Below are 27,495 nucleotides of genomic sequence, written 5' to 3'. Positions count from 1 at the left end.
ATGCCCAAAGTAAAAGGGCCTTAGAGTTAGTTCAAAACCCACCTTGATGCCGGGCATGGCACCGCATGCCTGTAATGCCGGAACCTGGGAGGCAGAGGCAGGCAGAGCTCTGTGAGTTCGAGGCCAGCCTGGTCTACAAAGTGAGTCCAGGACAGCCAAAGCTACACAGAGAAACCCTGTCTCCAAAAACAAACAAACAAAAACAAACAAAAACCTCACCTTGGTGCTGGGGGGTGTGGCTCAGTGGTGTATCAATGACTTCATTCCCACTGAATCGGGGAATGTTCCAGTGGCCAGGAAAGGACTGGGAGGTACCAAACTCAAGCAAGAGAGGGGCCTGACTTCCTTGCCCACCACCCACTTCCATCCCCACTCTGATTCCCAGGCTAACTTCTGTGTCACAGTTCTAAGAATGACTACAATCATAGAATAAAGAATAATATTTGCCTACTCAGGGACTCTGAAGAGTCCCGGTCCTGGAGCACTTGGCAAAAACATATAAATAAATAAATCCATGGGTCGGGGGCATCGAATCATTCATCCAGAGCTGGACCAGAAGATCTGGGCTTGGCTGCACTGGCGTTTATTTCCAGGCACTTCCAGAACTGGGTTCAAATCCTGCCACCATCCCTTCCAAGCTTCGATCTTCTCCAGGAAATGCTGGGAAAGCACAGCACACACTGTGGCCCACAGACTCCTCCAGGTCCGTCCGTGGAAGAGGGTGAAGCATTGCTCTCCCTTAGTGAGCCTGTACACCTCTGAGACAGGTAAGGAGAGGTATGGCTTTATACTCCCAGGAGTCATGAGGGCACGTTCCGAAGCATGTCCCCATCAGCAGATGGCCAGTAGGATGCCAGTCAAGTGTGCTTGTTCTGAGCACCCCACCCCCGATGTAATCCGTAGAGGTGAACTACCAATTAGCGAGGTCTCAGACGGCATGGACAGAGCAGAGAGCACTGTGCCTGAAGCCCCGGCGGTCTCTGACAAAGCCTCTTTATTGCTAGCGACCCCAAGCTTCCTGATCTGAAAACCTGAGAAAACTGTTGCCTGCTTTTGACACTTGACCCTGAGAAGATGCCAAAACCTGAAGAAACAATTGCTGGGTCCTTTTCCTAAAGACAGCCATCAGGCCAGCAGCCAAGGGACAGAGGTGCTGGGAAGGTCCAAAGACAGAAAGTGCCAGAAAACCCTTCACTCTCCAGTCCCACAAGGCTGTGACTGGGTCATCTCTGTGGCCTCTGCTTGTCCCTCAAGGGCCCAGCCCTGGACCCTTCCTGGGTCCATCTCCTGACTTAAGCACCGCGAGAAACTTCGAACACTGTAGATGCAGCTTCCAGCGGGCGTCTTGGACCCCCCTTCCCCACACCCACCCCCCAGCAGCAGCCCTCTTACTCTCTTTAAACTTTTCAGTACAGAAAGAGACTCTCAGGCATTCTGTCTGTCCCCATTTGGTAGGTAGATAACTCAGAATATGAACATAAAAGGAGGGGAGTCCTTGGCCCAGGTACTTCCGGGGCTCAGGATTCTGACCAAATCTTAACAGGTTGCTCCACTCAAGTGGGTCTCAGGCCGGGGCTCCAAAAAACCTTAGAGGGTAGAATTCGGACCTCTCTGATAAGGGCCCAAAGCTAGGCACATTATAAGTGTGTCTACTGTCACTGATGATAAGTGAGGCAGGAAAAAAGAGGTCACCCAAAGGTGACGAGGAAGCTCTGGCAGGTTCCCAGGCCCCTTTCCCCTACTCCTAGCCAAGCCCACCCCACTCCTGGGCAGGTTCACGATGACGAAGCTTCTCAACTAGAGATCAAAAGTCACTGGGTTTTGCAGTCAAACAGAAGGGGAGACCCTTCCTGGTCATTCCCAGAGGACCCTGGACTAATACATCAGGTAATCAGGCCCCCAATCTCTCTTCCATGAGGGGATCCTAGTGCCCAGGTGCGCCCACACACACACCAGCATTTCTCGAAAGAATGCTCAGCTCGCCCAAGTTACCTCCCACCCCCGGCCTCGGCAGGTGGAAAAGAGGAGGCGCCGCATGGTCCGAAACGGGGAACCGCGCGCACCTGCGGCAGGTGAGGCCCAGCCATGCGGAAGGGGGCGGAGCCATCTCCGCTGCGCTCAGGTGAGCCGACCCCCAGCTTGCGGGAGTCGGGTCCAGGGAAGCTGCAAGCTTCAACGTGGCTCCCGAGAGGCGACCCACGCTGCAAGCGGCTACCTCGGAGGCTCCGAGTCCCACGCGCTGCCGCGGCCCCAGGAGAACATTCGAGGCAGCGGCGGCGTTGGAGGCCCGGGGTCCGTTCGTTATTTGAATAGCACAAAGGAACCGCCTTGGTCTGATTGGCCAGCCAAGTGGCCCTGGGGCGGGCAGCAGCTGTCATTCGGGAGCCTCTGAACGCTCCTATTGGATAATCTGCAGTGGGGCGGGGCGCCGCTACCCAGCTAAATAGCTGGGGCCGGGGCCGGCCGAGGCTCATTGCTTTGGCGCCGTCTTGGGAGCGTGAGCCTGCGTGTGCCGTGCAGCGCATGGTGGCGGCTTCTCTCGGTGCGCCGCCGACCCGTTGACCCGGGCTCGGTTCCCTGCGCCCCGGCGACCAGCTTGAGGTACAAGCAGCAGCAGCATTCGTAGCAGCAGCAGAGGCGGCTGCTCCGCCGCCCGCGTCTCCGCGGGAGCATGGAGTGCGCCCTGGACGCCCAGAGCCTGATCAGCATCTCCCTGCGCAAGATCCACAGCTCCCGGACCCAGCGCGGCGGCATCAAGCTACACAAGAACCTCCTAGTGTCCTACGTGCTCCGTAACGCGCGCCAGCTCTACCTGAGTGAGCGTTACGCCGAGCTCTACCGGCGCCAGCAGCAGCAGCAGCAGCAACAGCAGCCGCCCCACCACCAGCACCAGCACCTCGCTTACGCGGCGCCCGGAATGCCGGCCAGCGCGGCCGACTTCGGCCCGCTCCAACTTGGCGGCTGCGGGGACGCGGAGGCGCGCGAGCCGGTCGCCCGGCACCAGCTGCACCAGCTCCACCAGCTCCACCAGCTGCACCTCCAGCAGCAGCTGCACCAACACCAGCACCCGGCGCCGAGGGTCTGCGCGGCGGCGGTGGCCGGGGCGCCCGCGGTCTGCGCGGGGGCGCTCTCGGAACTGCCCGGGTGCGCCGCGCTCCAGCCGCCGCACGGCGCGCCCCTCCGCGGGCAACACTTGGAGCCGCTGCAGCCCGGTCCTGCGCCGCTGCCGCCGCCCGCGCCCGCCGCTCTCTGCCCGCGGGACCCTCGCGTCCCGGCCGCCTGCTCTGCGCCCTCGGCGCCCCCGGGGACTGCCCCTCCGACCGTCGCCGCCTCCTCTCCACCCGCTTCTCCAGCCCCTTCCTCGCCTCCTGGCTTCTACCGGGGCGCGTACCCGGCCCCTTCGGACTTCGGCGTGCACTGCAGCAGCCAGACCACCGTGCTGGACCTGGACACTCACGTGGTGACCACGGTGGAAAACGGCTACTTGCACCAGGACTGCTGCGCCTCCGCCCACTGCCCCTGCTGTGGCCAGGGCGCTCCGGGACCCGGCCTGACGTCCGCCGCTGGTTGCAAGCGCAAGTATTACCCTGGCCAGGAGGGAGAGGACGAGGAGGAGGAGGACGCGGGCGACCTGGGAGCCGAGCCCCCCGGGGGCGCCCCGTTCGCCCCCTGTAAGCGCGCCCGCTTCGAGGACTTCTGCCCGGACTCGTCCCCGGACGCGTCCAACATCTCAAACTTGATCTCCATCTTTGGCTCGGGCTTCTCGGGGCTGGTGAGCCGACAGCCGGACTCCTCGGAGCAACCGCCGCCGCTCAACGGGCAGCTGTGCGCCAAGCAGGCGCTCGCCAGCCTCGGCGCCTGGACTCGAGCCATTGTCGCCTTCTAGGGACCCCCGAGGGCTTGGGGACCCTGGGCCCCGCGGGGCTGGGGCCAGACAAAGACTCGGCCAAGGGGCGATAGGGAGAGAGCGGGTCCCGGCCACTCGGGGCTGAGCTGGGGGCGAGCAGAGGTTCATGTTTTATAAATTGTAAAATAAAAAAAAAATCTAAAAATCTTGGACTTTATTTTTGCAGAGAAAAAGCGCCTATTTAAGTATGCTTTGTGTTTCTCTTACTCTTTTCCCCCCCTTTTTATTGTACTGATTGCAGTGGTGTTTAGCGAGGAGCCTGCCACGTGAGGCAGGGCTGCTGCCCGGAGGAGGTGCCGGGCTGCCGGGGGCGAGGCTGGGTGCCGGGGCGCGCCGAGGGCGCAACGCAGGAGAGCGTGGGGCCCAGGACGCCGGTTCCAATCAGTTGTCAGAGCTGGGAAGCCCGACGTTCCGCTCTCCTGAGTGCCTCTCTGGGGTGAGGAACGGGTCTTGTGAAACCCTGAGGAAAAAAAAAAAAAAAAAAACAAAGGCAAACTCTATCTCCAAAAGGGACGTTTCGGTCACATTTCCTCTCTGGGGGCGGCCTCCAAAGTTCTCAAAATGAGAAAGCAGAAATGAAAACACTTCAACTTTTTTTTCTTTTCTTGCTGGGGCGGGCGTCTAGAACCCCTCCTCTCCCCGCCCCTCTGGCTCTGTCCTCCTCCCCTCCTCCACCCGCCTCGCGGATGGGGCGGGGAGGGGGGGCACCCGGACACACACACAGCACTGTTGGGGAAGGGGTGGGGGGCGAGCAGGGCGAACTACATTTCCCATCATGCCCAGCACTGCGGTCCTCACTAAACAAAAAAGGAAGTCGATTCCTTCACCTGGATCCCCGGGGGAGGGAGGGGCCCAGACCGCCGACTGCGCTGGAGACTTTTCCCTTAGCTCCTGGTCAGCTGTGGTGTTTGTGTGCGCGCTTCTAAGTTACCTTGTCCTGCTTCAGCCTTCGGTTCCATCTCATGAAACCAGCATTGTTCCAGCCTGTGAGAACCCTGTCTGCGCCCCAGCTCCACAGATTTTGTTTAATTTAAAAGCCTTTTGTTGTGAGAAGGTGAGGTTTGCCTAGAGCCCCTCTGGGTCTCTGCCATGCCACCCCAGGGACTCCAAAACAAGTTGCGAACCTTGCCTTCTTGGCCCTTCTTCCTCCTGTATTTTTGTGCATACTGAATTGTATCTCACCGGGTAAAACTGTTCAGATGATTTGTTTAAATTTATAATCTTAATAAAAAGTCGATTGTAGAGTGTATAGTGGTGCTTTGGTTTCACATGGGCCTAGAGGTGGGAAAACCTACCAAAGCAAGCAAACCCCAGCTCTCCAGGGCCGCAGCGGACCGGATGGCCCACATCTGCAGGGCCAGGTGTGTGTGTGTGTGTGTGTGTGTGTGTGTGTGTGTGTGTGTGTGTGTGTGTGATGCGGGTTCTGAGGATGGAGCCCGGTGCTACAGGTCTCCCAGTCACTACGCCCCCCTCCCCCCCGTGGGAACCGGAGGCTCTGGGGTCTCCAGCAGGAAGCTGAGCCAGCCTCCAACACATTTCCCTCTGCTACCCAAGATTGCTAGGGCCAAGTTGGCCCCTAGTCTGAGCTCTCCGCAGCAGGGAGACTTCTGGGCCACCCACACTCCCCGCCCCGCGCCTCCGACCGCACGTCCGCACCTCTCAGGCAGCAACTTGGGGAAGTTTTTTTCCTTTCCTTTTTCTTTCTTTCTTTTTTTTTAAAGTTGAGTTTGTTATCACTGCTCAGTGCCACTTGGTGGTGTGCTGGCGGCGTCTCCCTCCCTCCTCGCGCCCCTCCCCTCTCTCTCTCTCTCTCTCTCTCTCTCTCTCCCCGCTCCCTCCCGCCTGCCTCTCCTCCCTCTCCAGTGGATGGAGGCAGGAAGGCTCCAGGCGTGCGCTCCCCTCTGACCACCTACGGAATGACCTCAGAGTGGGAGAATGTGCCAAGGCCCGAGGAAGCTCGCGTTCTTCCCACTGGAACCAAATTCACATCTGGAGCCGCAGCTCCGGCCTCAAGGCACGCGGATGGTTCCAGCCTTGCTAAGGGGATAGGAAAGAAGAGCCGGGTTGGCGTGGAGGGCGGTGGGGGTAAGACGGCAGCCTCTTCCTATTGAGGGTAGCCTCTCTCGAAATGTCTCCCGTCTCCGGCTGTCTCTCTAAAGATCTCTCGCTCTCATTGGCTTGCCCCCCGCCCCGTGCTCCCCTACCCTGCGCAAAAGGTCCTAGCGACTCTCGCCGCTCTACTCCACGCGCCTCGCTGGGCGAGAGGAGGCGCTGTCGCACAGGGGCCCCAGCCCAAGAGGCGGATGCTATCCATTCGCAGGAGGCTGCTTGGCTCTGCATCCCGCTGTCGCGCGTGGCGAAGTTGTTGGGGACACTCCAAAACGCGGGGTGGAGGGGGGGAGGGGACAGGAAGGTCTGCTACTCAGGTTGAGAAAAGGAATGCTCTGGGGGTATGAGTTACCGGGAGGAAAGACACCTTCATCCCACCGACCCACCCAAGTCTGTATTCTCTGCCTCCCACGGGAAGAGGCTGAAGCTGCCTAAGGAGGGGGTGCATCTTACCCCCTCCCCATTTCCCCCTGCAAGTCCAAGGAAATAGCTGTTGGATGCAGTTTTGAGTCAATCCAAGCCAGTTGCCACGGCTCCCCCTAGTGCCAATTGGAGGGCGCTGCAGCTTGTGCAGTTGGGAGTGGGCGAGGCGCAGCCGGGGGGCGTCCGGGCTGCAGGGGGAGGCTCCACGCGCACCCGCAGCCTAGCGTCGCGTCCCCACCCAGCCCTGGTCTGAGCAGGGACGGTGGTCCCGGAGCTTTCCCACTCCAGGTCTGCGTGGAGAAGGACACGTGGTCGGGCGCCTTTGTTGGAAGCGTGCAGCTGGGCACAGCAAGACTCCCAATGAGGGACTTGGGACCTATCCTTGGGACCCGTGTGGCAAAGACATGTGGCTGTTTGGGTGCGAAATAAAAGCTCTGAGATCAGCAAGCCTACAGACTAAAGGTCTCCCTTCCCCACACGCGCAGGTTTTCTAAGCTTAAGATCAGGACAGAGAAGGTACATTGGGAATCTAGTGAAATTGAGGGTTGGGGAAGAGCCCAGGGAGCGAGAGAAGACCAACCCACCACCACCTCGCCCCATTTATATTTTCAGGGCCCAGCTATCTTGAGCAATGACACAAAGGGTTGATAATCTGCTCTACAGAGGACACAGACATTACCCCTGAATCAACAAACAAGGTCTGACTGCAGAGCTCTGGTGCTAAGGACTGACTGCAGAGCCCTGGTACTAACACCGGGCACCACACTGAGGGCCACACCCGCCCTCCAACACGTGAATCTCCAAGCATCCTGCTCACCCGGCTCATGGCCCCTGGAGCTTCCTGCGCAGCATACAACATGGCAGCCCAGAACTCCCAGGGAGAGACTAATGCCCCACAAGCAGAGCACAACAAAAACATTGGGGAGAGAGGTGGGGCTGTCTAGTCCTGAGAGTCAGGGAGTACGGGTGCACTGGCCGGGAGCAGTCAGGTCCTCTCCAGCAAAACGAAGGTTGAAGGGGACTCAGAAGAGACAGAAGGCTCCTCGTGAGTGGTAAAAAGGCAACATCCAGAAAACAGAGGCCTCTGGTCCTCCCTGGCTAATCGGCTCTCCCCCCACAGAAAACCCACATCGCAAGGCAGGCTGCCCCTGGTGTTGGGGAAGGACCCAGGAAAGCTCTAGCTGTGTTTGGAGCTAGATGCCAGGCAGATAGCTAGATCCTCGCAGAGCTTTGAGTGGCCCTCCAGAAAAGACCCGAGGCTGGGGATGCTCTAAGCTCCCAGGAGGGCCACCGTGCAGAGAAAGAGAATGCACACCAAGTGCCTTATCTTACTCTCTCGTATACTGGACGAACATCTACAGAGTGTGTGCTGGCTGCTTAGCCCCTGCAAGCTCTCTCTCTACTCAACACCACCATGGCAATACGTAAGCCAGAACAACAAATGCTAATTTCAACTTCCCAGCCATCCTCAGAGGTGGATCCGGACATCCAGGGTCACAGCACTTGGTAGGCAGCTTGTTGGAGCTCCTAGTCTGGTGGGGAAGAATTTGTAGCCTCGTGATGGAGGCTGGCACTTGAGCTGGATGTAGCTTCAATGGCCAGGTTGAGAACTCAATTTTGAGTCTATACTAGGCTACGGGATCTAGTCGCGGCTGAGCTGGCGGGTCGGAAGCACACATCCATCACTTCAGTGATTCATTCTGCAGGGTCCAGGACACAGGCAGGGAGGACACCGAAGAGTGTCCCTGCTCCACCCCACTCAGGACCCATCCAATCCCTGGGGCCTTGAAGACTTTCGGTAAGGGACAGCAGAGTGACGGATAAAGCTAGGGCAAAACGTGAGACTGGAACCTTGCAGTGGGCAGGGATGCCACTGGTTTCAGGGACAGCTGGATACAGCCAGAGATTTCCAAAAAGTGTTCTGAGCTTCCCCCACCCCACCCCCACCCCCCACCCCCGCCACTCTTACTGCAGACCAGCTTCCTGATGCAGGCAAAGGCAGCTCAGGCCTCCTAGTTCACAGCTTTGCCACCTGAAAGGAACTACCTTCTTTGCTAACTCAAAACATTTCAGGAAAAGACTGTTGGGCTCCCAAAGTGGCGGCCAAGCCTGACAGGAGTTGGTGGCTATCCCTCATGAGCAGAGAAGTCTTTTTCTCAGAAGCGGGTGGCACCTGGTGAGTGCAGAACAGAGATTGCCTCCAGAGGTATTTCCTGATGGAGTTGGCAAGGCCTGGAGCCTGGGCAGGGCCACTTTCGAGGCCTGGGTGATGAGAAATAGTCGGCACAGCTCCGGAGATCTTGGGCATGGGACCATCCGGTACCTTCCTGATTTGCCACTCACGAGTGATCAAGGGAAGGAAAGCTGCACAGCCAAGGCAGGGGCTGGGCTCTCCTGGTAGGCTCTAGGGCAGGAAGCCCATAGGGGCCACTCCCAGGGGACTGAGGGCAAGGGCACTGCTTGCAAGGAAACCAGAGAGGGAATTCATGTGGTTCCTTGTGGGCTTTGGGTAGAACCGAAAAGGGCTTTAATGGGCAGCCAAGGATGTCATCCAGCAGGCCAGAAAGAAGAGGGACACTGCAAGGCCAACATGGCCACCTGGAGGGACCCAGGTGCGATACAGTTGGTATGATCTAGTCACTGTTCAGATAAAGAAGGCTGAATAGGCCCTTAGGAGTCGATCACCTTGATTCTAGGCATCTTCGTGCACCAACTCCCTAGTACCTCAGTTTCTACAATAAGCACGCTTTATATTTAGAAGGGGAAAAATGAACACTGTAGGACGGCAGGCACCGTCATTAACGTGAACGAGCTGCCCAGCAGAGGAGAAGGCATGCCCAGCCCCTCTGGGGCAAGCACCACTGAGAAACACCTGACAGAACACAGCCCGCCCTCTGCGCAGTGAGCGAGCACCAGGCCAGCTTATCTGACTGAGACTCTATTTCAGAGGGGTGAAAAGTTTTTTAAAAAATTTCTGGGTAGGCAGTGGTGGTGCACACCTTTAATCCCAGCTGTCAGGAGGCAGAGGCAGTAGGATCTTTGTGAGTTCAAGTCCACCTTGGTCTACCTAGAAAATTCCCAGGACAACCAGGGCTACACAGTGATACCCTGTCCAAAATATATACATATTTTGTGTATATATATATATATGGGGCCGGAGAGATGGCTCAGCAGTTAGGCGCACGCTGTTTCTTGGAGAAGACCTGGGTTTGGTTCCCAATACACACGTGCTGACCCACAATCATTTGTAATTCCAGTTCCAGAGGGTCTGATGCCTTCTGACTTCCACCGCCACTGCACGCACACACAGTGCACATACACACACTTCCATATACATATACATACACAAACACATACAATTACTGTGCATGTAAGTGTTTTGCCTGTGCTGCCTGTGTGCATGGTGCCCACAGAGGGCAGAAGAGGGCATTGTACAACAGACCCTCCCTCCAAAAATAAACTTCAAAATAAGTAAAACAAAGGTACAAGCGTTATTTTTTTTATAACATTATGGAGCCCTCTAGAGAAGACCTCTTCTGTGTGTCTCTGTGTGTACATGTGCATGTGGCAGCCTGAGGTTGACACTAAGTGTCTCCATCAATTATTTCTTTCTGGGGTCTCTGCACTAGAGCTGGCCTCATCCACTGACAGGGCTGACTCATTGCTGAGTTGCAGAAATCCACCTGCCCACCCCATCCTACCCCACAGTGCTGCGGTGACAGACTGGGTGCTCAAAACTCATATGGGGGATGGTATCCAAAACCAAGTCCTTATGTTTGCAGCAGGCATCTCCCCAGCCCCAGGGGGCCCCTCCTCTTTCCCATCTCTGAGCCCCCTCCTAGTCCCAGGAGTACCTGGTGTAGCAAGACAGGTGTTGCGGGGCTGGAGAGATGGCTCAGAGGTTAAGAGCACTGACTGCTCTTCCAGAGGTCCTGAGTTCAATTCCCAGCAACCACTTGGTTGACTCACAACCATCAATAATGTGATCTGATGTCCTCTTCTGGCCTGCGGGTGTACATGCAGGCAGAGCACTGCATATTTAATAAATAAATAAATCTTAAAAAAAAAAAAAGGGCAGGTGTTGCAGAAGGGCGTTTTTTTGGAAGATGGCAGAAGCTACAGCGGAAGCCGCTAAGTTGAGTAAGAGCAATTGAACAGGTATGGAGAGACTCAGGGCAGGTTCTGGTAAAGCCCAGCACTTATCTACCTACGAGCCACTTCCTTTCCCTAACAAGGCCTTGTTGCCTCATCTGTAAAGCTATGGAGAGAGAAGGAAGGCTCCAGAAAAATAATTGCAGCTTCCAACTTTCTGATGACTTGAGGCCTTGTGCCCACTCAGAGTTAGAAACGCACAGGCAGGGCTGGAGAGATGGCTCAGTGGTTAAGAGCACCATCCACTCTTCCAGAGGTCCCGAGGTCAACTCCCAGCAACCACATGGTGGCTCATAGCCATCTATAATGAGATCTGGTTCCCTCTTTTGGTGTGCAGGTGTACATGCAGGCAGAACACTGTATATGTAATAAATAAATCTTAGAAACACACACACACACACACACACACACACACACACACACACACACACACACACGCAAGCCAGGCATTCCTTTAATCCCAGCAGAGGCAGGTAAATCACTGTGAATTCAAGGCCAGCCTGGTCTACAAAGGGAGTCCAAGGCAGCCAAGGCTACATAGTGAAACTCTGTCTCAAAAAAGGAAAAAGAACAAAGAAACAAACACACAAGCACCAATAGCACATCACAAAAATACCTGGAAGCTGGTCAGTTGGCTCTTTTTGTTTGTTTGGTTGGTTGGTTTTGGTTTTTCCAGACAGGGTTTCTCTGTGTAACAGCCCTGGCTGTCCTGTACTCAATTTGTAGACCAGGCTGGCCTGGAACTCACGGCGATCCACCTACCTCAGCCTCCCGAGTGCTGGGACCAAAGGGGTGCGCCACCACGCCCAGCTATCAATTGGCTCTTACATTCACTCGTTTAATGTACATGTTTCTTGGGCACCTACATCTGCCAGGCACTGCGCTGGGACCCAGGTATGAGGCGGACAGGTGTGGGCTTTGCCTCAGAGAGCCTGCAGTGAAGGAGACTGAAGACCAGGAGTAAACAAAGAAACAGTTAAGCAAGTATTACTGGAAAGTGAAATCAGAGCTTTCGCTGTTTGGAGGCGTGGATCTCAGTGTTGGGCGATCCAGGGAAATGACGGTTGAAACCTAAGCAACGTATTAGCCAGACCCAGATAGGCTGCCACAAGCTAATCCCCAACCCGAGAGATCTGACGACAGGGTTATTCTTCACCGTTTTATTTATTTACTTATGTGTATGTATGCACATGGGTGCACATGCCGTGACACACATGCAAATATCAGAGAACAGCTGGAAGAAAGGAGCAGGTTCTCCTGGTCTGCCGTGTGCATCCTGGAGACCAAACTCAGGCTGGCTGACTGGGCGCAGGAGCCGTTAGCACATGAGTCATGCACTAGGCTCAAGGTTTATTTGTTGACTATGCCAAGGCCAGCTAAGACAGACAGCACCTACAGACTGCGTCACTCACAGTGACTCTGGCTGTTTTTATCTTGACACTCCCACTGCCCTCCCCCCCCCCCCCCCGTGGCAGAGGGCAAATGTAGAGTCCTCTGTAAGCTCTATACACCTCGGCCTGACAGTGGGAGCACCACTCGACCTCCGAGTCATTGGTCAGAATTAGTCCTGTGTCTCTGCCTATCCCCGAGAGAAATGGGCATAGGGATGCAGTGTCTGTGGTGAGCCCTAAAAATCTCTATCACACCAGCAGGTAGTGGAAAGATGTGCAAGGCAGAAGGACTGACAAAGGAAAAGGAAAAAAGGAAAGGAAAAGACGAGCCTCAGAGCTCCACAGGCATGTGGGCAGGAGGAGAGCAGCACAGCAGGGATGTCAAGGGGTAGGTCTGTCCACTGTAAGCTGTAGAAGCCCAGTTCAGGGCATGAGAGCTTTTGGTGGGGGTTGGGGGGGGGCATCATCCAACACAGCTAGACTCAAGTCTCAGTGTCGGAGTCGGGGTAGGGGTGGAGGTGGGGGTAGAACCATCAGTCTAGCATTTCTGAGCTTGGTTTCCTTAGACCGCTCTGACTGACGGTAGGGACCCAGCAGGGCCTGGCGTCTAGGTGGCACTCAGCAACAGCAGCGACAGTTCATGGTGTTATAAGAGACTCTTTCCTTCTCCTAGGCCAGTGGAAGGGAGTGGTTGGGGGTGGGTGAGGAGCCAGCCGTCTGGGCAGCTGCCCCAACCAGTTTTCCTGGTTGGAGCTGGCAGGCTGAGGCCCCAGAGCAATCTTGTCGGTTGCTTTTCCTGTTGGGCTGAGCCTAGACACCCCCAATCCCAGTGACCCTTACTGGGGGAGGGGGAGCCCTTGGCTGTGTGCTGGGTTCCTGCTACAGAAGGCCACACTCACATCTGTTCAATGGAGAATAGGTGACAAGTGCATCACTGGCCACCCCCTCTGGGGTGCAGGCCCCAAATCCAGGCAGCCTTGAGCCACATGGGCACCCCCCAGGCTCGGCCTCTAACAGTAGGCGGCAATAAGAGATCTACATTCCCACCCTCCAGCCCTTTGTCCACAAAACTGGGGTGCGTATGTGCAGTGAGCCCTGCACAGCAGTGTCTTACACACAATAGGGTGCCAAGCCAGGATGGCCATCTCTTCCCAGGTGGTAACTCTTCTGAAAAGCCAAGCCTTTCCCCTGAGGCTGCCCTGTTAAGCACTGTGTGGCCTAAGAAACAGAACCTTCTCTTGCAGGGCCTCAGCCCTGCCCTCTCGCCAGGAGAGACACAGTGGGCAGGTTTGTCTTTCCTAGAGTGCAGGTCATGTTTTTACTGTCACAGTTTGCTTGGTTGTTTTGCTTTTATTTGCTGTTTGATTTGGGGGGCGGGGTGGGAGGGATATCTCACTACTCACTATGTAACCCAGGCTAGCCTCAAACTCCATCTTTTTGCTTCTACCTCCCAAGTCCTAGGAGTGCAGGTATCCACCACCACACCTGGCCTGATGCTCACCTTTATTTTTTCTTTTAAAGATTTATTTATTTATTATGTATACAGTGTTTTGCCTGCATATATACTTGCATGCCAGAAGATCTCATTAGAGATGGTTGTGAGTCACCATGTGGTTGCTGGGAATTGAACTCAGGACCTTTGAAAGAGCAGCCAGTGCTCTTAACCTCTGAGCCATCTCTCCAACCCTGACAGTCACCTCTTTTTTTTTTCTTTTTTTTTTTCTTCGTTTTAATTTACTTTTATTTTATGTGCAGGTACAGATAGTTGTGAGCTGCCATGTGGGTGCTGGGAATTGGAAGAGCAGACAGGACTCAACCACTGAGCCATTTCTCCAGCCCCACTCCACCCCTTTCTTTTTTTCATTTTTCGAGACAGGGTTTCTCTGTGTAGCCTTGGCCATCCTGGACTCACTTTGTAGGCCAGGCTGGCCTCGAACTCACAGCAATCCGGCTGCCTCTGCCTCCCAAGTGCTGGGATTAAAGGCATGCGCCATCATGCCCAGCTCTGCCGGTCACCTTTTAAAACAGGTTAAGGCTGGGTATTCAAGTAAAAAGTCCTGTAACCCCAAAACACAAATAACAAACCCATTTTCTGATTATAATTTAAAGGTAAGAAAGCTAGGGCTGGAGAGATGGCTCACAGGTTAAGAGCACTGACTGTTCTTCCAAAGGTCTTGAGTTCAATTCCCAGCAACCTTATGGTGGCTCACAAACATTTATGAAATCTGCTGCCCTCTTCTGGCATGCAGGAGCACATGCAGGCAAAAATACTGTTCTATACATAATAAATAAATAAATAAATAAATAAATAAATAAATACATCTTTTTTTTTTTAAGTTAGGAAAGCTAACCCATCAAGGGATCTAGCGTTCTCTGGGACTTGTCTGTGCTGGCTAAAAGTAAGCACTGTCTCAGCAGAGGGAGGTGTGACTCAGGGGCTCGTGTGCTCGCCTAGCACACACAAGGCCCTTGGTTTGATCCCCAGTACTGCATAAAGCGGGTGTGGTGATGCTCACTTGGAATCCCGGAACTTAGAAGCCAGAGACAGGAGGATCAGAACTTCAAGGTCATCACCAGCTACAAAGCAAGTTTGAAGCCTAGGACACTTGAGAAGCTAAGCTGTTTAGGTTTTGTTCTGTGTTGTGCACGTACGTGCAGTCCTCACAGAGGCCAGAAGAGTTGTGTCAGGTCCCCTGGCACTGGCCGCTGTAAGCTTCCCCAATGTGCATACTGAATGTGGGCCCTCTGCAGGAACAGCACACACTCTTAATCACTGTGTCTCCAGTTTTTGTTTTGTTTTGTTTTTGTTTTGAAGACAGGGTTTCTCTGTGCATGGCCCTGGCTGGCCTGGACTTGCTTTGCCTCTCCAGTGTTTAATTTTGTTTTTAACAGATGTCAAACGTGGTGGTTGTGGCAGTGGTGGCGGCGGCAGGCGCCACACACCTTAATCTAAGCTCTTGGGAGGCAGAGGCAGGCAGACCTCTGAGTTTGAGGGCAGCCTGGTCAACCAAGTGAGTTCCAGGACAGCCAGGACTACATGGAGAAACCCTGTTTCAAAAATCAGGGGGAAAAAAAGAAAGAGAGAAAGGAAGGGAGGAAGACAGACAGACAGACAGACAGACAGGCATGGTGCACACCTGTAATCCCAGCATTTGGGGAGGCAGAGGCTGGTGAATCTCTGTGAGTTTGAGGCCAGCCCGGTCTACAAAGCGAGTCCAAGACAGCCAATGCTACACAGAGAAACCCTGTTTATTATAATAATAATAATAATAATTATTATTATTATTATTATTATTATTATTATTATTATTAACTAATCATGATAACTATTATTATTAACTAATAATAATAATAAATAAAAACATTTCAGCAAGGTGCGGTGACACACACTTTTTATTCAGTGGACATCTGTGAGTCTGAGGTTCTAGGCCAACCAGGGAGAGGTCAGTTGAATTTCAGGGCTAGTGAGAAGGCTCAAAGGTGCTTGTCACCAAGCATGATGACCTGAGTTTGGTCTCCAGGACCTAGAGAGTAGGAGAGAAACCTGATTGCTGTGGATTTTCTCTGGCCTTCACATGCACACACCGAATAAAGGCTTCCTAATGTCTAAAAAAAAAAAAAAAAAAAAAGTAAAGGTAGCTAGAAAGATGGCTCAGAGGTTCAAAGCATGTATAGTTCTTGCGGAGGACCTGAGTTCAGTTCCCAGCACCAGTGCCAGGCACAGAATAAAGGTCTGTAACTTCATTCAGATCAAGGAAATCCGGCCTCCTCAGGCATGAATATGTATAGATGTGCACATGTACACACACACACACACACACACACACACGCATGCACACTTTAAAAGAAATGTCAGTATGTTTGGGGCCTGACTAAACAGACTATGCGTCCTTTTCAGGGTGTCTTAAAAAGGAAGCAGTTGGCTTAGGTGACCAAGAACTTGAGACTGGACAGGCCATGGGTCTAGGGCAAAACCAGACAGTCTTGTTCTAACAGTAAAATGACTCCTAATGACATTCTGATAAAACCTATAGATCAGTGCCTGGTTCAGTCATCATCAGAGAAGCTGCTTCTTGCAGTAGGCAGGAACCGACAGAGACCCACAACTGCTCAGTAAGCAGAGTGAACGATTTTGGAGCTCTTGGTCCTAAATGCCAAGTTTCCCCCACACCCTCCACTCCGGGCTTAGGGAGCTAGATGGAAGAGAAGGCAGCAAAGGTTTAAGAGCCAGAGGGAGAAATGACTCCAAGAAAACTGTACTTACGGATTCACAGAGAATGTGGCAGCCTGTACAGGCCTACACAGGCTCAAACCAGACGAGGTCCCAGTCCTGAGGCGGGAAAATGGACACGGGCTCCTATCCCGAACCAGAAGCTAGCTGCAGTTGAGACCAGCTTGCAAAGGGAAAAGTTGTTTTCTGCAATGGAGTCTCACTGATGTATTAACCACACTTCAGGACAGGCCTGTGCCCAGGGGTAGCTGGCCAACACAAAGCAAACTCAATGGTATTTTTGTCTGAAATTGCTTTGTCTGTGCATTTTTAATTTTTGTCTAATGGTCTTTTGCTTGTATATTTTGGTTTTCTGGGTGTGTGTGTGTGTGTGTGTGTGTGTGTGTGTGTGTGTGTGTGTGTGTGTGTTAGCTTCTTGGTTCCTCTCTTTGTTTGCTCTTCAGGTATTGTTTTGTTGGTCTACTGAGACAGGGTTTCTTTGTGTAGGCTTGGCTGTCCTAGAACTCGCTCTATAGACCAGGATGGCCTTGAACTCAGAGATCAGCCTGCCTCTGCCTCTTGAGTGCTGGCTTGTTTTTCATCTTTTGGTACAGGGTCTCCTGTGTAGCCCTGGCTGTCCTGGTTTGTTCTGAGGTTGGAGGGTGGGGCAGGCTGGAGTTGGGTGGGGCGGGAGGCACTTGAGGAAGTTGCGGGAGGGGGAAAGTATCATCAGAATATAATGTAAGAATAAGAGTTTTTCTATTTTTTAAAAATATTTTTTATTAATTTATTCATATTACATCTCAATTGTTATCCCATCCCTTGTATCTTCCCATTCCTCCCTCCCTCTCCTCCCCATGACTGTGACTGAGGGGGACCTCCTCCCCCTGTATATGCTCACAGGGTATCAAGTCTCTTCTTGGTAGCCTGCTATCCTTCCTCTGAGTGCCGCCAGGCCTCCCCATCCAGGGGACGTGGTCAAATATGGGGCACCAGAGTTCGTGTGAAAGTCAGACCCCACTCTCCACTCAACTGTGGAGAACATCTTGTCCATTGGCTAGATCTGGGTAGGGGGAGTTTTCCTGTTTAAAAAAGGAAGCATTTGGTAAGAAGTTCTCCTCACGCTGGGCATGATGGTACACTCCTTTAAATCCAGCATTCAGGAGGCAGAGGCAGGCAGATATCTGAGTTCAAGGCCAGCCTGGTCTACCTAGTAAGTTCCAGGACAGTCAGGGCTCTATAGGAACTTTGTCACAAAAAAATTTAAAAAGTCGGGTGGTGGTGGCGGCGGCGGCGGCGGCGGCGCACGCCTTTAATCCTAGCACTTGGGAGGCAGAGGCAGGTGGATCTCTGTGAGTTTGAGGCGACCTGGTCTACAAAGTGAATCCAGCCCAGCCAAGGCTACACAGAGAAACTCTGTCTGGGGGGGGGGGGAGACAAAACAAAAATAAATAAAAGAAAAAGGGGGCTGGAGAGATGGCTCAATGGTTAAGATTACTGCCTGCTCTTCCAAAGGACCCGGGTTCAATTCCCAGCACCCACATGGCAGCTCACAACTGTCTGTAACTCCAAGATCTGACATCCCAACACCAATGTACACAAATTACAATTAAATAAATATATTTTTTTAAAAAGAAAAAGAAAACAAAACAGATGCTTCCTATCCAGGCCCCCGGACTCCCATATCCACCAGCCTAGCTTCCCTGCATTTCCTGGTGAGTCCCTGGGCTGGAGGTTGAGGCCACAGCCTCAGTATGATAGGCAAGCATCTCCCCTTTGGGTTTCTCCATAGCTCTGTTGTCTTTAGTCAGGACTTTAAAATGTTTATTTTATGCATATGTGTGTTGTGTGTGCACCTGTGCAAACGTGCATGCACTGTTGGGCTTCAGCCAGAACGTGTCAGATCCTCTGGAACTACAGTTAGTTCTGATCCACCATGCTAGTGCTGGGAACTGAACTCGGTCCTCTGGCCGAGCAGCCGGCACACTCAGCCACCGAGCTGTCCTTCCAGATCAATATCATCATCATCATTATTGTTGTCATTAACAAAAGTCCCTTTTGTTTTAGAAAGTATGACCCATCCACTCCGTGGGATGAAGAGCTGTGTCCAGGGACCCGCCAGTCACGCCGAGAAGGGCCCTAGTTTATTTACTCTACTCACACACCCAGTCATGGGCACGAGACGTCAGCCAATCAGTTCTTCGGACCTAAACCACAGACCAGTCTCCTTTCCTCCCCCTTTTTTCCTTCTTGACAGACTATAATGCAGCATCACACCATGTAGGGCACTGACTTGCCCAGTCTCTCAGCACCTCCCACTGAATTGCTGGAATGAATGCTCCTGCCAACTTGGATGCAGAAATCCCCCCCCCCAACGGTGCCAGGCTCAGAATCAGCTGGATTGGTGTCTCCCAGCATCACTCAGCCCGTTTTCACCACAGTGAGCCCCTCCCAGGCCATGGCCACCACAGGCCTTGAGTTTATGTACTTCCCCAGCCCTGGGAAGAAAGGACAGTCTTTCACGTCAATGTAGTGCTGTTTCCGGTGTTCTTCTGGAGCCTGAAAGAACTTCAGGGCCGCCAGGCAGAACCCTTCTGCTCAAAGCACGTGATGATTTTTACCCATCAGGCCATGCTGCACGCCGTCTGGCTTGATGGCTATGAAGGTACACTTGAGGTTGGCCATGCTCCAAAAGCCAGAGGGTCGGCTGGGGTCAGCCACGAGCGATGGGAGAAGACACATTAGAGCCATCACCAGCCATCACGGGGTGGGGAAGGAGGGGCATGGGGCAGGACACCACCTTTTTTGTTTTTTTTGAGACAGATGTCCCTGTGTAGCCTTGGCTATCCTGGACTTGTTCTGTAGAACAGGCTGGCCTCGAACTCACAGTGATCCACCTGCCTCTGCCTCCCATGGGCTGGGATTACAGGCCTGTACCACCACACCTGGTGATCTTTATTTTTTGAGACAGGGTTTTGTCATATATCCCAGGCTGACCTTGAACTCACAGCTCTCCTCCTGCCTCTGCCTCTCATGTAGCAAGAGTTAGTCCTGTGCTGCAAGGATCACTATTTAATATTCTTGAATATTCACTGCCCTGCTCCTAAGTACTGTCTAGTCGGGCTGGGCACCTCCTCTGCGGAGCATTTTGGTTTGGCACCGGCCAGGCAGGGGAAACCGGCTCCCAGCAGGGAAACGGAGGTCCACAGGTGTTTCATCTGAGTGCAGCTGGACACATGATGTCGCCTGGCTCATGGCTGTCTCTTGGCACTTCAGCTTCTCTTCAGCCTTTTCTTACAGTTGCAGAGCCACTTCAAGGGTCATTGCTCTGTGGTTACTGTCTACAAACCATTGATCCGAGCTTTGAACTTGTATTTTGTTCATGAGGTCCAGGACGGGTAGAGAAGTTGCTCAGCGGGTATATGCTTGCCAGGAGTGCATGGAAGCCCTGAGTCTGGTCCCCAACAGCATATAAAAATAGGTTTGGTAGACACACCTGTGATCCCAGGGCTCAGGAGGTGAAAGCAGGAAGCCATGGAGTTTGTCACCCTTAGCTACCTTGTAAACTGGAGGTCAGCCTGAACCATGTAAGACCCTACCTCAAATATATACACACTTGGTACTGGGCGTTGCCCTGCAGCAGCCACAGGAAGCCCATCTGGTAGGCAGCCAGACAGTCTAATGTGGGATGGGGAGGCTCATCGTGTGGGCGCTGAGCTACTCAGCAGCGCTTTCCTGTGGAGAGGAGGTGCTGGGGCTGGGGGCATCAGCCTGGGGGTGCTTTCCTCCTTCTGTAACCTGCCTGCTGTTCATCTGTTTGGTCAGCTGAAGGTTCCCTTTGGGCAAGCCACAGAGTACAGATTGCGCCATTTCCGCGAGTCCATGTGAGCAGTCACGTGACCTGGATGCCCTAATATTCGTTTGTGAAGTCGGTGCTGCACCACAGATAGATGGTCAACTGCAGAGTCCTCACATTCACTCTTTCCTTATTTGAAATGACATTAAACAGGCCATTTCTAATACCAGGACAGGATTTTTCAGCTTCCCATGTCCCAACCCTGCAGAGAGAAGGTTTTTTTCCCTCCGGGTGTCAGTTACATGTGTTTCCTCACCCCCAATAAATCCCTTAGCTGGGGGGGGGGGGAGGGAAGCACCATAACAAGGTTTGAAGGAAATCATGGGCGTGCCGCTTTCCTGCTTTTTGAGCAATAGGCCTTGCATTTTCCTTTGCACTGAGCTTCACACATTACACCCCTGGCCCTGCCCCTGGCATCCTCTGCAAGTCAGTCCCCAGCCCAGGCTGCCTGGCAGAGGGGATGTGCAGGGACACAGCCCAGGTCACATTCTTACCCCTGCACCAACCACAGTCAGATGGGAAGGCAAAGTCTGGGCATCTGAGCAGCCAGTCGTAAGGCCAGGAGGCCGATGAACCCGACCTTTGCCCGTTCTAACGGATTTTCTAGGAAAGAGGCTTCTGTGCCCAGAGCAGGGACTGCAGAGCATCGAGCCCCACAGTGGGTTCCTGAGCCCTCTCGTGTCAGGCTGCAATATGGAAAGAAACATCTGTGCTAAGAGAGCGAAGAGGCCTGAGAGACCTTTCCTCCTGCAGCCCAGGTCATGGATGCCAGACTTGGGTCTGGCTAGCAGAGTGGACTCCACAGTAAGTGGCAAGTGACAGCCAACAGTACCAGTGCGGGCCGAGCTGTCCAGGGTGCAGGTAAGATAGAGGCAGGCAGATCTGGTTCATAATGTGGAGGGAGAGCAAGTAGGACCTGCATTCCCGGGGGGGGGGGGGGAGGCGTGAAGGGTGACACCTGCATTTAGGCCTGCTCGCAGCTCCCTGGAGGCAGAGGAGTCTCCTAATAGAAGGAAATGCGCTGGCACATGCAGGCCCAAGAGTGACAGACCAGCCAGGCCTCACCCCAGCATCCTAGGACCAGCTGGAGGCCCTGGACGGTCACTGGAATTCTCCCAGCGCCACCTTCATCACTCCTCTGCTCTCAGGGCTCCCGTAAGGGTACAGAAACACATCTCACTGTTAGCAGCTTCATCACCACCACAGCGGTGATCGTGCCTCTGTGGTGTCCGTGCAGATCAGCACCTGCCTCCTGGAGAGGCTTGTCTCCTCTTGGTGCCTCTGCCAGGACCAGTCTGCAAAGATGGCTTCTGAAGCAGAGGACATGGCCAGTATGCCCCAGACCAGTCAGCACCGAGCCAGCTGTCTTGCCTTGCTTCTCTCAGACTTGAGGATACACTGGCCAGAGTGAGGAGGATGAGGTGACACACTTTTGAGCACTTAGCTCCACATTTGCTATGCAGGCTTTAGCTCAGGAGCCACGAGCCCCTGAGGTGTGCCCAGAGGTACTGGGTTTGGCGGTTCATAACTGTAATCCCTAGAGGCTGAGGTGGGAAATTTTCCCCAAGTTCTAGGTAGGGCTGGGCTACAGAAAACCTGTCTCCGAAACCTAAAACAATCAAAAGAAGCCCCCAGAGGCCAGAATTAGCCGCCTTCCTGGGCCAGCGCATATGCACAGGGCAGGAGCTGAGCCAGACAGGGCCTGTTCGTCAGGGAGCGGCCGCCAGGCAGCCTGGCCCTGACTGGATGGCAGGCCTGTAATCTACAGTCAGTGAGAGCTTCCACCTAGCCCTGTAGTGCCCACAGCTCACATGTTCCCAGAAGGCCTCTGCAAAGGAAGGAGGCACACCTGCAATTTGTCTCCTCAGAGCTTCACAAGGACAAGCACAGAAGACGCACTCAGTCCTTGCCCCTCTGTAGGGGTCCCCACATGTCCACCTCAGGCCCAAGGAGAGGAAATGAGATGAAACCAGCCAAACCCTGTACCTCCAACAGTTCACTTATATATGAGGAAACCAAGGCTCTGAGGTGTTTAATGATGGTTCCAGGTCACACATCAGCAAGTACATGAGCTAACTCAGGGTCCAGAGCTCCTTTGCTTACATGAAGGCTCTAGAAGGGTTGGCACATCTTGTAAAACCAGTCAGAAGAGCCGACCAGGAGGCTACCTGGGCCTAGACACTGGTCACCTGAGAAGAAGCCACATATACCGTACCTTTTGGGTTGGGTAATGGGTGATTTTTATTTCAGTGCCTGAAATAAATGTAGCCCCTGGCTTAGCCTGAACTCTCTATGTAGACCAGGCTGGCATCAAACTCTCAAGAGATCTGCCTATCTCTGCCTTTGCCTCCCAAGTGCTGGGGTTTCAATGTCCCTTTTTAAAAACTCCATGGTAGTCTCAAGCAAGTAGCTAGACTAACAGGATTTGTCTACACCCAGACCAAGAAACTTTCTGGGATCAGCAAAGGCCCAGCTAGAGAAGTTGCCATAGACCAGAGGCAACACTGAAACCAGAATGGAGCGTGGCTTCTGGCTTCCCAGCTGTAAGCGCAGCCCATGGTGGGGCTGCCCAATCCTCTTTTTTTTTTTTTTTTTTTTTTTTTTTTTTTGGTTTTTCGAGACAGGGTTTCTCTGTGTAGCCTTGACTGTCCTGGACTCACTTTGTAGACCAGGTTGGCCTCGAACTCACAGCAATCCGCCTGCCTCTGCCTCCCGAGTGCTGGGATTAAAGGCGTGCGCCACCACGCCCGGCCGCCCAATCCTCTTTACCGCAGAGCTGCCGGGTTGTCCTGAGTGGCTGTGTCTCTAGTGTAGATGAGGCTAGACCCACCAGGGTCTCTCCCTCTTTGCTAACGCTACCGAATAGCCCCACAGAACCAGTGTTGGATAGAGCACAGCCATCATGTCTTGTCCTATGCCCACACCTCCCTGCCCCAGGCCATTCGCAGGGCCAAGAGCCACCTTGAAGAAGACTGAAGCTGCATCCAATCACAGAGGACTCAGGGGAGCCAGACTGGGTCCCAGAGGGCCTGCCAGGCCAGGGAGGCTTCAGATACACACCAGGGAGAAATGCCCCTCCCTGTCAAAAACATACCACTCCTCAGGGCTCTTCAGAGGAGCTTTCCAATCAGTTTCCATCTTAATACCAATGTAATATTGTAGACAGACTTCAAAATTCAAAATACAAAATGAAAAGTAGCTTGATATGGAAGTTCATGTTCATAACGCCAGTGTTCAGAAGGCTGGGCAGGTGGCTCACTGAGAATTTGAAGCCAGTCTAGCCTACATAGGAAGTTCTGGGCCAGCCAGGGATACACAGTGAGCCTCTGTCTCAAATAAACAAAAGAGGAAGCCAACTTGAAGGCCTGCACTCCCTTTTTCTTTGCTGGGTCAATGGTGTTCAACCTTTCTATAACCATACTTGACAGCAGCAAAGCAGGAAGTTTCCCCAAACCCTGAGTGCCACAGGTAGAGCAAGCAGGCTACCACATACGTCCACACAGGTGGACAGGGACAGAGGCTGAGGATACAGACCTGCTCGTCACCCAAAGAGAATGTGCTTTCTTGGTCTCCTTCGCTGTGCACCCTACTTAACAGCCTGTTACCAGAAGGAACATAGAAGGGTGTCAACTGTGACTGCCCCGTCAGCCTCCAACAAGCCCTAACTGTTCAACACAAGGGTATTTCCATTGTTTGCTTAGGCTGTCTCCGGAGTAGAGGGCAGGCCTCGTTCACTGCAGCGTCTCAGCTTCTGCAAAGAGCTAGGAGCAGAGGGCTCTGGCCACACTGAGGCAGGGAAAGCACTCAGGCCGGGCCTGCAGACACACGGGTCCACTTTTCTCTCCAGCCCACGGCTCTTCCACTGTGCTGTCTGAGGCTCCCCATCTCCAGCTCTGAGCACAGGCTCAGCTGTATCGTCATCATCCATGCACAGGAAGGCCTGACTTTAACCTGGCCATCCCCAAGTATAACCTGAGTGCCTGCAGTGCAAGGCACACTTTTGGGGACACATGAGATCCCTGCCTCTCAGGCACAGTGATAGTGGCGTTTGAGAATGTGTGTCCAACAGTCCCACAAGTAAAGCTGCATCTGCAGCGCCAAGCATCCCTCCAACCTGGGTCAAGCATATGGCTGCCACTCCCTGTTCAGAAAGCTGCTGCAGAAAGCAGCGGCTCAGTGTGCCTGGTGCTTGGAATGGGAGAGGCAGCCTGGTTTAGGTGGCTATGTGAGGCCTTTCAATCAAGTGAGGCCTCAGCTGAGCTCTGAAAAGCCAAGGGGTCCCCAATGGGGTACAAGGGGCAAATCAACCACTAGAGAGTTGGAGAACAGAGAAGCCAGTATGGACAGAACAAGAGGGAGGGCAAGGACCCCGAGGCCCTGTGGCCTGGCTCTCCCTCTATCCACTAGCGGGGATGGCAGCCCTGCCAACCTCTTACCAGCCCTGCTGCCCAGCAGCTGCTCAAATCTGGCATCCCTGAGCACAGTGCCTTTTCTCAGAGCCTCCAACACAAAGGTAAAAAGGATCCAGGTTCAATGAAGCCTTCTCTCTCTTCTCTCTGCCTCTTCCCAGGAGCCTGGCCTCCTTGGTACCAGCTTCCAGGTCAGTACCTACCCAGACCCTGGGGGCTTCCCACCCAGGTCCCCCCACATCCTTACACACCCACAGAAGGGCTCCCTAGATCTCTTCCCCAGCCTTCAGCCCCCTATGAAGCACTGGTTTACACCGAGTGGGACGGCTACATGCTAGGCTTTCTGGTCAGTGCCCCACTCTCCAGCAGGCTGCCAGTGCCTGTGTAAGCACTGTGCTGGGAACTAAATGTAGCAGTGTTGAGGGTCAGTGCTATGGTGTCCCCAAGCCTGACTCAGAACCCCAGAAGGCCACCATGGCCACTCAGATCCACAGCTGTGGCCTGCTACCCACGACACAGGCTCCAGCTGATGCCCATGGCCTGTTCAGGACGCCATTCACAGGCTGCTCTTCCAAAGGTCCTGAGTTCAGTTCCCAGAAACCACATGGTGGATCACAACCATCTATAACAGAATCTGGTGTCTTCTTCTGGCATGCAGGTGTATATGCAGGCAAAAAACTGTATACACAATAAATAAATCTTAAACACACACACACACACACGAGCAGTGGTGGTGCGCAACTTTAATCCTAATACTTGGGAGGCAGAGGCATGAAGATCTCTGAGTTCCAGGCCAGCTTGGTCTACAAAGCGAGTCTAGGACAGACAGGATTTCAAAACAAGGGGCTGGAGAGATGGCTCAGTGGTTAAGAGCACCGTCTGTTCTTCCAGAAGTCCTGAGTTCAATACTCAACAACCACATGGCTCACAACCAACTATAATGAGATATGGTACCCTCTTCCAGTGTGCAGGCACACATGCAGGCAGAATACTGTATGTGACAAATAAATCTTTTTTAAAAAGGAAAAAAAACAAAACAAATAAAAACAGAACACATAACCTATGTTGGGGGCAGCCAAGGCCCCAGCTTTGTTTTTCGTGCAGCGCCCTCTCCTAGCAATGGGCTCTTTCCTCTTACCTCCCTGGAGCAACCAGGCTGGCACACAGACTCTCCAACGCAAGCTGCTTGCTCCAGCTTCTCTTCAAGGTCTGTTTGGCTCAGGATGGTGGGCAGAGACATGTCCATCCACTGAGCTTCCTTGGACCCAGATGTCGGCAGAGTCATCCTTCACGGGTACAGCATGGCCTGGCAGTGTGAATCCCTCCCACCCACCTCCATGGTGTGAATGTACCTCCCCCCCCCACCCCTCCCCCAGGCCCCTTCACTACCCTTCTGCCCTAGGGCGGCTGATGACTCTACCTCACATTCCTTGCTCAGGTAAACCTGGCACAATCCACCAGTCAGCACCCTCTTGCAGGACAAGACAAGTACCCTCTGGCTGCCTGGAGAAGGCTGCCCCTGGCCTCAAGGGTTGACTCCATCTCTCCTATCGTCTCCACTATCTCTGTATTTAGCATGCAGAAAGCAGTATGGCCCATCTCCCAAAACCTCCCCCTGACCCCCAGTCTCACGCACTCAAAGGTTCCTCTGTCCTAAAGGCAGGCAGGCTGTGGGAATACACGCAGCCCCACTTACAGCCCTCCTTCCTCTGAAAGGCATCCGCTAAAGACTCAGGGAGCTCTCAAGTCACTCTAGTAAACGCTGTGAGCTGCTGTAGCGCCCAGGGTCACGCTCCCCTCCTGTTCCCCTGGGACCCACCTCAGCCCTCTTCTTTGCTGCAGGGAAGCAGGCTCAGCAAGGGTGCCGGCCAGAGCCACGAGGGTTTCCTGTGCCTAATCTCCTCAGGCACTCCTGACCCATGGCGAGGGTCGGCTGACGATATCCTATCTCTGCACCAGCTGCTCCCTGAGCGGCTGCCCCCCACCCTTTGAGAAGGCGTACAGTAGTTCCCTGAGCACCCCCTTCCTTTTCTCCCTCACCAGTAGTAGTCAAGCTATGCTGGCCAAGACCTTCCTGTATGCTTTACCCGTTCCCACCTTCCTTCCCGTCAGACAGCTCCACACAAGACTGGACTGCTTCTCACCAGACCCCATCCCTGGGCCAAACACAGCCTCCCAAGCAGGCTGTCTACCCACTTCACCCCAGGATTTTCAGGTTGCATGTTCAAACCAAACGCCAAATTCTTCACCTCTTTAGGAAGCCGCCCCCCTACCCCCGACCCCCGACTGGGGTTCCTGGAATCTACAGCCACACCACCTACCCAGGGGCTCATCTTCAAGGCGTCTACTCATGCACATTCAACTGTAAACTGGGGGTGCGGTGGCTCAGCTGGTAGAGTGATTGCCTAGCACGCACAAAGGCCCGCCCAATCCCCTGCACCTCCACGAACGGGCTTGTTGGTGTATGCCCCTAATCCCAGTACTGAGTGGGAGGACACAGAAGGAGCTAGAGTTCATCACGATTTTCCTCGGCTACTCATCACATCTGAGGCAGCCTGGGATACATGAGACCATCTCAAAAATATTTTTAAAATGAGATTTAAAAAGATTTGCCGAAAAAAAACAAAAAAAAAACAAAAAAAAGAAAAAGAAAAGAAAAAGATTTGCCGAGGGGCTGGAGAGATAGCTCAGGGGTTAAGAGCACTGACTGCTCTTCCAGAGGTCCTCAGTTCAATTCCCAGCAACCACATGGTGGCTCACAACCATCTATAATGAGATCTGGTGCCCTCTTCTGGCCTTCATGTGTACATGCAAATAGAGCTCTCATATACACAAAAATAAAAAGTAAACAAATAAAAATATTTGATGAGCAGCAGTGCACACCTTTAATCCTAGCACTCCGGAGGCAAAGGCAGGTGGATCTCTGCGTTCAAGGACAACCTGGTCTACAAAGTGAGTTCTAGGACAGCCAGGCCTACACAGAGAAACCCTGTCTTGAAAAAAACAAAAAGAAAAAAAATTTTATTGTTAATGCCTGT

The 27,495-nt window shown here is 53.4% G+C and overlaps 1 protein-coding gene across 1 annotated transcript; it reads left to right on the top strand.

Annotated features, from left to right (window-relative positions):
• The first annotated feature begins 2,450 nt into the window (after window positions 1-2,450).
• IER5L (immediate early response 5 like) lies at window positions 2,451-5,156 on the top strand. The gene has a single exon (XM_084799607.1). The coding sequence runs from the start codon at window positions 2,672-2,674 to the stop codon at window positions 3,884-3,886; it is 1,215 nt and encodes a 404-aa protein (XP_084655733.1). The 5' UTR covers window positions 2,451-2,671; the 3' UTR covers window positions 3,887-5,156.
• Window positions 5,157-27,495: the final 22,339 nt, after the last annotated feature.

This window comes from Acomys minous (genome assembly GCF_964271855.1).
Source record: "Acomys minous genome assembly, chromosome: 10".
NCBI classification, from domain to species: Eukaryota; Metazoa; Chordata; class Mammalia; order Rodentia; family Muridae; genus Acomys; species Acomys minous.
The sequence above is the reverse complement of the archived record's forward strand: the minus strand, read 5'-3'. Positions and strand labels throughout refer to the sequence as shown.